Source organism: Thunnus albacares, chromosome 3, assembly GCF_914725855.1.
Source record: "Thunnus albacares chromosome 3, fThuAlb1.1, whole genome shotgun sequence".
Lineage (NCBI taxonomy): Eukaryota > Metazoa > Chordata > Actinopteri > Scombriformes > Scombridae > Thunnus > Thunnus albacares.
The window spans coordinates 7,897,797-7,908,443 of record NC_058108.1 but is presented as its reverse complement, the minus strand read 5'-3'; the positions used below and the strand labels follow the sequence as shown (position 1 = coordinate 7,908,443).

Genomic DNA, 10,647 nt, shown 5'->3' with positions numbered 1-10,647 from the left:
ACGCCAATTAATCTTTATAAATGTGTGTCTCAATTCAAAGGTGAGACTTTTTTTTAACAGTGAATATTTTGACTTGTCTACAGGTGTAACAAATAACACCTGTGTCTAATTGTTAATTGCTGCTCCGGATTTAAATGAAGTGCTTTTCCTTCTTTGATAAGTGTAAAGCGTCTATTGCGGTAACACACACTTTGACTCTTGTTCAACACTCTCTGGTATATGATAGTTTTTGTCTAAAACCTTTACTACAAGTTTATGTTTTCAAACTGAAAGTGCTGGATTTAATTTCATATGAACAAAGTTTATGATATGTATATGTAGCTTTGAAGTGGTGGATATTGTGCCAGTAATAGAAGTCAAGAGCCAAACACCAAATATCTAAAAACAACACAATTCTGAGAGGAATTCATGTAATTTTACACGTGAAATTACCTATGATTGACGTAAATGATTATGAAATCGGGGGGTGCCTGTAGGTCTGTATTCAGGGCAACAATGAAGGGCAAAGACGTTATTACTCATTGTATTCTCAGTATTATTTGACGCCTGCTGAATCCTTTGTTTAACCAGTCCAGTCTGTAGGGGGCAGTAACAAGTTAGCGTCAGCTCTCTTCATTATACACACGCCGGTCTGGATCATGTAAAAACGTGGAGCGCCATAACATTTCAAACGTTAATAATACAACCTTGATAACGATATTGTTGACAAAGATGTGTGAAGTTTTACCTGTTGGGGTATCTTGGTGTGTTTTTGTTGATTTAAGTCTTGTTTTTGTGTTTTGAAGCGATATATTCTTTGTTTAATCAGGTAAATCCGTATCCGCGTTGGGAATCCACTACGGGTTTTGTGAGCGCTTTACCGGTTTCCAAACCGTCAAACCAGAGAGGCGCGTTATTTTATTCCAACCGCATTCTGCAAAGACTCGCCCCTACTCTGCCTCTGATTGGCTCTGACCCTGACATTCTTACCTAACCCAATCATCTCACTCCTCATGCCTAAATCCAACCAATCCAACCAACGAAGGCAACGACTTCTAGCCAATCAGAGGCAGAGTAGGGCGGGTCTTCGAGGAATGCGGGTGGGAAACGATAAGGCAGGCGAAGCGGTTAAAAATGTAAACAACGACAGACTCTGATGGAGAGTTTTTGTTTGTGAGCTTGTTAGACTTTATCGTATTGCTGTCTAATCAGAAGTAACAACACAGAGCTGTTCGACTGTGTTCAGCTCTGCTCTCTAACATGTTCAAAATATTTTAACCTGAACAGTTTGATATTAAATGCTAACCAGAGCAACGAGAGCTAACGCGTTAGCTCGCTAGCTCGGTAACGTTAGCTAACGTCAGGAAAGACATCAAGATAAAGTTAACATATTTACGTTGGTAAGCCATTAAACTATCTAACGTTACTAACGATCGTATGCTGATGAGACTCGATGGAGGACTACGACGAGTTTGTGCAGCATCGTCTCTCTCAGCTGAGGAAAAGTGATGAGGAGGAGGAACACAAACCTTCAGCTGCATCTTCTCTCATCCGCTTCTATGGACAGCCCATCCTTCCTCCCCTGGTATGAGCTCTGTTTTACTTGGTTTCTAATCAGATCTTGATTCAGGTTTTTAATCGTGGCTGACAGAGGCTTTTACGCCCTCGCTGTCTCTTGTCTGTCGGTTGTGGAGATAGATATCAATGTCAGGCTGTACTTGGTATGAATGAATTTGAGATTTGGGCTGTTTGTCTCACAAAACAAGCATAACGATGAAGTCACCTGGTGCTCTGGGCAGTTTTGAAGGCCATTTTTCTCTACTTCTGAACATCAACAGAATAATCGATTATGAAAGTAACTGCTAATTGAATGAAACGCGAATGAAATCCCATGTCTGCTTTCTATTGATAACAGCTCTCGAGGGAACAGAGAGATGAAATGCAGCGACACAGAGATGCAGCACAGAAGGCTGCAGTCCACAGAAAGTTTAAGGACGATCAAAGGATGGCCTATGTGCAAACTATTCTACACAGCGTTCAGGTAATTGAAGTTGGGTTTTCAGCTCCCCTCTTGGCAAGCCTAATGTGTGCCTACATTTATGTGCCTACGTTATTGTATGTATGAGAGCAGCTTTGAGTTACACAGAGTGGTAATTAATGTTCAAATTATAATCTCTAGACATTCTCTGCCATATAACGTGATGTCATACATGGTTTTGATCAAATGATAGTAAACAAATTTTCTCTGACCTCTTGATATCTCACAAATTGCAGCTGAGGAATACGCCAACATTGGAAGAGTTGCTTCAAGAATCGGAGATTAATACTAAATCTTCATATTCCCATAACACCAGTGGTGGGTCAGTGTCGCACAGCAATTTCTCTACAGGGACAAAGGATAGTCTGTCGTTCTTGTCACCACCTACGAGGAAAGGAGAGGATGGTGTTTCTCTTCCTCCGTTGTCATCAACTACATATAGTGCCTTTTTCACCTCTAATGTGAAACCCCAGCAAAATTATCAGGAAGGATGCCTTATTGACCATCACGACAGCCAACAGCTATCACAACCAAATTCACTTAATGGTGTGAGCCACCGGTCAGTATCCTCAGGCTATGTGACCTACGAGAATGTTGAAAACACCACCAGTGTCTCTGAAAGGATTTACACAGGGAGAGAGAGCCATGGCTTTGGCTCTGTGGAGGGAGCTGATGATATGGGTGGCTTTTTCCTTCACAACACCTCTAACACAATCGCCAAGATGCCAGATATTATTAGCCACCCTCCCATAGATGGAGAAGAATTGGAGAGGAGTGGACTAGAGTCATCCATTTGTAATGATTTTATAGCTGTAAAAGACATTTGCTGTACCTCACTCCAGGAGGATTCAGTCATATGTGACTCTTTGCCAGGAGGGAAATCTGAAAACAGTCATCTGGACAGTATAGAGAGTGAAGATGACCTTCCCTCTACCACAGTACTTGACCTTGACAAATATGGAAATTTGGACAGAATTGAGGTCTCAGTCTCTCCGTTAGACAACAGTGGCTTCTCAGACAATCCAGAGTTATCTCAGACATTAAACACTCCTCACTGTCCAACAACAGAGCTACATATCCAGCACGAGCCAAGAGAAACAGAACCAGCAGACGACAAGTCAGATGAAGCAGACTTAAAGCCATGTGAGGAACCTTATCGTCTGAGCCTCCAGGCCTTGCTGAAGAAATCTCAGGAGTATCGGCGGTGCCAGCGGATGCTTAGGAACCAAGCCAAAAACACTAAAATTCAGGAGAGAGCACAAGAACAGCCAAGAGTTGAGGAGCAGAGCCTCTCTGATAAGGAGAATGACGAGTTCCCCTACAAGGGAACAGTGACTGCAGAGGGGAAGAAAACTAAAGAGAAGAGAGGCACTCTTATCCCGTCAGTGGAAACTTCACCAAAGAAATCCCGGGAGAATGACAGGATGATTGGAAGTGAGTTAACTGGGAAAAGGGCAAACTGTAAATCTGAAAGCACACATTTAACAGGAGATGGAAATACGAAGGAAATAACTAATGTTGAGGAAGAAACAACTTTAATAAATAATAAGCTAAACATTTCACAAGAGGTCATAACAGAACCTAAACAAATCGACGCCTTCCTTCAGAAACAGCCGGTGTTGTCAGAAACTTCCTGGGTTCAGGAATCCTTTTACTTGACCAGAGAGCAAAGTACTGGACTGGGCAAATTTTGCACAATCCCAGCCCCAAATTTCTGTAGGAGTCCTGTTCACTGCAGGGGGAAAGGGAGTATCAAAGATGAAGAGACCTCAAAGGGGAAAGTTCTGGTCAATACCGGCTTGAATGAAGTCTGCAAGGTTGAAGAAGAAGGTAACCTGGGACTTCAAAACCATCAGAGCACAGCAGTTCATCAAGTGGTTGAAGGTGATGTAACAAGCGTTTTTGCCAAGAGTTCACAGCACATAGATCAGCTTGAGTCAAACCTGTCCAGTCTGAAAGTGCTGATCTCAGATCTGGAGTCCACACTGACAGAAAACTTAGAGAGTCACAGCCAAACTGAGAGCAACCTCCATAGCGATGTCTGTTTTGAAGGCATCAAGCACGCAGAGCAAATTAAAGATGATAAACATATGCAGCGCGGTCAAAGTGATTGTGACTATTGGGAGGACAAGCTGAGGGATGATGGTGGTAGCAGTGATGCGGAGCAAGACCAAATGTGCAGGGAGTGGCCGAGAAATCAATCATTCGACAATTGCAAGAACATGCACGAAGATTCAGGACCTGAACCAAGCATTAGTGACACAGATGACATTCCTCTCTTCCTGCACAAAGAAGGAAAAGAGGCAGTTACTTTAACAGAGCTCAGGCTTGTCAAAACCTTGACTACAGAGAGAAAAATGGAGAAAGTTGCAGGTAAAGAAGGACCAACTAAGAGTTATGGACAGGAGGGCGTCTATAGAAAGCAGCAGCCACAAGCTAAATGTATCCTCTCTGTGGCCCAGCGGATGCGCATTCCTGACGTATTCCGAAACGCTCCATCTGAAACCCCGGCTCCACATAATGTACCCGTTCTGTCGAATACCAGTGACCACCCAGTGGAAAGGAAGAATGAGTTGGCTGTGGAAGGTCACGACACCGCCCACTCGCCGTCTCTCAACCAGTCGTACGATGTGGACACACCATCTGGGCTGTGGCTCCTCGATGGGTCCGGCTCTGACTTGGGCTCAAAAGATCATCATATTCAGGAGAAGAATCTGACCCCAGAGAGTGGGAGCGAAGGTCAGGGTGGGGTATCCAAGGTCAAACGGAGGCTGCTCATGCACATGACAGAGGAGAGCCTGGACAGGAGCACGGATACCAGCGGAGGAGCTGGCTCAGATGTCAGACCCAACTCCAGAACTCCCAGAGGTAAGACCAGGGCAGAGAGGTCAAAATGTGATTCAAGTTCAACTTAATGCCATATTCTGTAAAAAAAAAAAAAAAGTTTTGCTCTTGGGATGTACAGAACTTCAGATTGAGATCAACAGTACAAATGTGACACAAAAACCAAACATAAGAATAAGAACAGCAGTATGGACATCTTGAGTCGATCTGCAGAATCAGGACCAATCACAGCATTTTTTAACGGATCTGTACAGGCTGTACAAAGCCTGATACTTTGGTTTGTTCCTTGTTTAATTTAGTCATAGATTTGGTCAAGTATATGCTGTTACAAACAAAAACATAAAATATACTTTAAAACACATGGTTGTAAACCAAGTGGTTGGATGTTGGGATTGGGATTTTTGTCTTGCCACCGGTTTATCCTCATATGTGACTATGTATTGTGATATTAACTTGTTTTAGCTGCAGTGCGGTGGTGTAAAGGTCATGGCAGTCAGAGGGACAAACAGGAGCAACTGAAACAGGCCCACGCTGCTCAGGTCAGAGCCCTGCAAGAAGAGCACAGGAGACAACAGGAGGAACTACTACAGGTGAGACAGACACATGCGGACAGAAAGGATGTTATCGGTAAACCGAACTGTGAAGAATTAGGTGTTTAAATGACAGATACACGTACCAGATATTTCTATAACACCTGATATAGTACAAACACTGTCATACTGATACATCCTCCATCCCATTGGCCCGCTTCTTGCATCGGATTGCATCACTTTCTGCTGTACAGATCACGGAGTACGTAATTCTTGTACAGCAGCCATAATTCACTTTACCAAGGTTTTTAAACTCCACCCAAAGTCACCTATGAGAAATTAAGAATTAACAACCAGTCCAGTGTCTCCATATTTTAAGAATAGGCTTCGAGAGCTTCTGAACCTTTAAGAATTCACCAAGCTGTGATATTACACTGACCCTAAATGTTGTCTTGTGAAAACTAGAAGCAGACCTTTTGAAAGGCTCTGGCGCTGTTCCATATGCATGCACACACACACGCACCCACACGCACACACACACGTTGCCCTACCTGTTCAAGTGTGCTTCTAGAGACCCGGGTCGTGTGCAGACTACAGACATCTGCTCATTACAAGAGACCTTCAGACTCTCCCCAGTAAAAAAAAAACACACACACACACAGGGATTCTACTATAAATGTTTCATTACATCCCTAAGAGGCGAGCTGGCATGGTCGCCTGTTTCTGTGTGCGTGTGTGTGTATGTGTGTGCGCGTGTGCGTGCGCGCATGCAAGACTTCAAGGACGCCTGCTGTTCTTTGGCAACCAGTTCTCCCATCTTCAGCTTGTGTCTGTATTTGTTCTTGGTCGGCGTCCTTGCCCTATTAATCACAGTCTCTATTTAATTTATGTATCCTTAACAACAATATAATTAACATAAGCCGTTTATATAAAAAGACTTCTTTTCGACTCCCCTCTGTCCCTCCATCATTTGTGATGTGATGAGAGAGTGAGCTGGCTGGACTCTTTGGTAGAGGGAGGAGGGGACCGAGGGAATTGACACAGAAAAGGAAAGGATAATTTGTTTAATTCATGAGCGTCTGTGGTTAAGTGCCAGATCGTCCCGCCGAGTGCCACCGCTAATGGTCCCTTCTCCTTCTCTTTTTTTTTTTCCTCTCTCTCTTCTCATCCCTCTCATTGTTTTGTCTCATACCTCCTCCACCGTCGTTTTTTTTTTTTTTTTTTTACTCTGGTTGTATTCATTTTCTCCATCTCTCCTGTCTCCTCATCCCCATCATCCCTCTCCTCCTCCTCTCATCTCATCCCTCTTGCCTCTGTGCCCCATCTCTCCCCTCCTGTCTCTTTCTCTCTACCCTCAATTAATTTCTTCCTCCTGCCTCATTTGCTGTCCTTTCCAATTCAATATTTTCCAACCTTGCCTGCTCCCAAATGCACACGTGCGTTCCTGCACATGCACACACACACACACACACACACACACACACACATGTACTTCTTCTTTTATTCCTTCCCTCCAACCTCATGTCTCTCTCTCTGTCTGTCTCTCTCTCTCAGACCTTGGCGGTGCGTTACCGTCTCCTCCAGAGCGTGTCCCTCCCTTGCTCCATGTCAGGCTCACGTCTTGGGGACACGATGACCTTTTCTACCTTCTCTCAGGTATTACCGTCACATTTGTTCACTAATGTCAGTGATGCAAAAAGCTTGTCCTGTTTATCCTTTTGTCCTCAGAATTTTTATTCATCACCGGTTGGCTGACACACTCAGGTGAAACTGATACTTCCCCCTCGGATGTCTTAATCCTTATCCTAAACGCTAGCCCACCACCAACAGCTCAGCTTCAGTTAGATGAAGCGTGTGCCTTTAATGCAACAGCTTTAGAATCAACAAGTGAGTGACAGCACATCACCTGCTTATTATTCTGCTTATTATAATGATGAGCTGCAAGTCCACTTGTGTTGATGCGCTAAACAGATGCCAACCAAAAGACCTTGAGAATCTGCGTGGGGAAATTAATTGGTTGTCATTGATGGAATTAGCATTCTCCTCTCTCTTCCCCTCTGGTCCTCATTATTCACCCCTCTCATCGCTCGCTCTTGGTCTTCCTCCTCTTCTTCAGCCCTCCAGCTCTCTCCCAGAACGCTGCCGCCCCCTGCTGTTAGCGGCTGTGAAAGGTTTTCTAACTCGCAGGCTGCTGAGGACTGAGAGAGTGGCGCAGCTGGTGCGCACCATCGGGGTGAGTGAGGACAGCAGTGTCACATCTGCCATAGTAGCACAAAACAACAAAAGAACAAAAACTGCTCTTATGAAGATTTTGATTTGTTATCGTAGGGAAAAGCACAGGTGTTACTAATAACGTTAACGATGGCGCCATTGAACTCAGGCGTGCCAGTAAGTCATGACAGTAAATCAGCATGTACAATACCAGGACTTTGAAACTGAAGCAGCTAAATGTATTTCATCCATCATTAATTTTATTATTTACACCTGTGCTTTTCCTTCTGCAACATGTTGAAATGTCCTTTGTGAAAAAAAGGCATATTGCAGCTGAAAGTGGGTGTGTGTTTTTTTTTTTTGTAAATGTAGGACACACAGCAGTTCCTGCAAGCCTTCCAGCAGCAGAGCCCTGGCAGGGGGGGACTCTGTAGCAGACAGGACCTTTTACTGCAGGAGAGAGTCACTCTTCAGGTATTAAGGCAAACACATGTTGTATCCATCTGTTAACCTCTCTCTCCTCTTCTCCTCTACACCGCCAATGAGCAATTATTCCCCACATTAGCACTTAGCACAACAGACACTGTGATTACGCACATTCATTCAAACCATCGTCTGCTGTGTAATTGTTTGCCCCTCCAGCTGCGCGCCGCACGTTACGAGCTCTACGACGTATTCTTCAGTCTGTCAGCCGGAGAGAGGATGCAACTGATCAGCTGGGACAGAGAGCTGGAGAGAGAGAGAGAGCTCAGACGACAGGTGACCTTTTGTAAAGCTCTGGTCGAACTGCAAAAAAAAAAAAAAAAATCATACATTACACCGACTGGGCCAAAAACAAAACATTGTACAGAAATATCAGTATTAAATCACATTGATTCACTTTTTATCATTTAAATAGGATTCAAAAATACGGCTTTACATTATGCCACCAGTACTGTTCAGGCCTCTCAGGGCTGCAACCTTTCACCTCCTTTACGAAGAGTGCTGTGGATGGTGATGACACAGATTCTAGTTGATTTGTTTTTTCCTGTCGCAGCACTTGTATTGTTGTTCTGACCTTTAGCATGGGCAGCAAGGACTAAAGTATTGTGTACATTTTCCTTTCTACTGAAGCATTTTATTGAGGAAAAATGCAGAGGCTAATCTATCCTGTACATGTGTTTGTTCAGAGCGGGCACACAGGCCATTCCAGAGGAAAGAGCTCTCTGTCAGTTGCGACGCAAAAATCGCTGGAGAGGAAGAGAGGCAAGATGTGAGTTTTCAGAGGATCTGTTTTCTTTAGTGCTGTGAATAACAAACATGTCTTTCAAGTGTGTGTGTGTGTGTGTGTGTGAGGTAGAAAGTGAGACAGAAGTAGGTCATTACATGTGACATGAACCCAACGTTTGAAAACATTCAAGTTCTGCAGAAGATTTAACGTCATGTATATTTTGATAATGCAGTTAACATCCCACGTCAGACATTTTTCTGAAGTGTTCCTGTAGTGTCGCAGCCGGCTAAAATAGCAGTGTTCAGCTTGATTTTTTTTTTTTTAATGAAAGCACTGCAGGGTAAGAAAATCTTTTTTTCTTAGGCAGTACCTTTGTCAGCAGCTAAACCCTGCCTTCTCTTCCCTCCAGGATCCAGAAAAAGGCAGCAGAGAGACACAGGGGAGTTGTGACGAGGACTGGACTCAAGAATGGATCCTCCGCCGAGCAGCCGCTAGAAACCAAACGAGGGCAGTTCAGAGCAAATCCTCAGAGGGTCCCCAAGAGCACTTACTCCTCTAGACCCCGATGACACTTTCCTAATTGGCCCCAGTGAGGACTCCTAATAAGGCCTCTAGCGATTACATGAATATTGTATAACATAACATTTGAGTTTCCAAATCCAAATTTGACACAAAGTTATGCCTGTTGCCGACTAATATATCACTGTATCGTAGTTCTCCAAGCAGGTGTAATACAATAGTGACTACAGGTGACCCTGTGGACACAAGATTTTACAGAGTAGTTTTACATTCAATGACTCAGAGGTGAAGATACATCACTACAGCCACTACCACTGTCAGTAACAGTTTCTTTACCAGGTCTGCTTTCCGTCTTTTCCACCATCCCCAGTGTACTCATGTTGAAGATGTTAGTGGCAAAAACGTTGAGCTGGGGGAAAAGAACCAGTTCGGCATCCTTTTGGCTGCACCTTTAAAGCTTTTGCACTGTACATGAAAGACTTAAATCACAGCGGAAATGATCAGGAAAGGCTCAGGTGTAATGAAGAACACTAATGATGGCTCTGTTCAGTTCCCAGCCTCGGGGTCTCAAGATAGATAAACGTAGGAAAGCAGCAAAAACTACACTTAAGCAACACAAAATTATAGGGTTGTCTTTTTTAAATCTTTTCATTTTTCTTGTGAGTTACTGGATTATTTTACTTCCTCAGGCCTGTAAAAATAAATCAGTCTGGGAAGGCAAACTGTTTACAACTCAAAGACATAGCACATAGCTGCAGATAGACATTACTTTATTTTAAGGGGTCACATGTTGAAAAGCAAGCATGCAGTTATCCAAGTTAGTGAGCCTACATGTACAATACTACGACTCTGAGACTAAAACACCTAACTGGAACGCAGCCATGATTAAGGTTATTAATTACACCTGTGTCTCTCCTGCTATGATAAAATGTCTGCTTTGAAAAGGGCCTTTTAACAAAGTGATTAGTTCAGCTGTTTGTGCATACGATGTTTCTCCAGTTGGTAAACCTGCTCTGAAAGTTGGACTTAATTGCTCAGTTCCTTCATGTTTAAGAGCCTGATTCATTGCAGCCAAAACGTCCAGATATTTAGTACATATTGACCCTCTTTAGTATGATATTTACAGTATTTTTGTTCTCATGTTTATCCAAATGTTAATATCCAACCAGATCTTAGTGTTGACGCTAATACTTGAAGAGTGTGTTGCCTTAAATATTGGGATTACATAAAAGCCAAAACACTTGTAAGCCTTTGAAGTTTTTTTATTCTTAGCGATTTTGGACCTGTTTTTTTATGTTATTTATTTGTATGTGGTT

At 43.3% G+C, this 10,647-nt stretch overlaps 1 protein-coding gene across 1 annotated transcript; it reads left to right on the top strand.

Moving 5' to 3' along the window:
- The first annotated feature begins 1,114 nt into the window (after nucleotides 1–1,114).
- si:ch73-100l22.3 lies at nucleotides 1,115–10,364 on the top strand. The gene is made up of 10 exons (XM_044346116.1): nucleotides 1,115–1,564; nucleotides 1,895–2,020; nucleotides 2,254–4,885; nucleotides 5,324–5,451; nucleotides 6,946–7,047; nucleotides 7,508–7,624; nucleotides 7,975–8,076; nucleotides 8,245–8,361; nucleotides 8,772–8,854; nucleotides 9,222–10,364. The coding sequence occupies exons 1-10, from the start codon at nucleotides 1,433–1,435 to the stop codon at nucleotides 9,379–9,381; spliced, it is 3,699 nt and encodes a 1,232-aa protein (XP_044202051.1). The 5' UTR covers nucleotides 1,115–1,432; the 3' UTR covers nucleotides 9,382–10,364.
- The last annotated feature ends 283 nt before the right edge of the window (nucleotides 10,365–10,647 follow it).

Bases quoted from the DNA above. Each gene is read 5' to 3' on its own strand.
- si:ch73-100l22.3 (XM_044346116.1), top strand. From the start codon at position 1,433: ATGGAGGACTACGACGAGTTTGTGCAGCATCGTCTCTCTCAGCTGAGG. The intron at 7,048-7,507 runs GTATTACCGTCA...CCTCTTCTTCAG, and splicing joins CCTTTTCTACCTTCTCTCAG to CCCTCCAGCTCTCTCCCAGA. The intron at 8,077-8,244 runs GTATTAAGGCAA...TTGCCCCTCCAG, and splicing joins AGGAGAGAGTCACTCTTCAG to CTGCGCGCCGCACGTTACGA.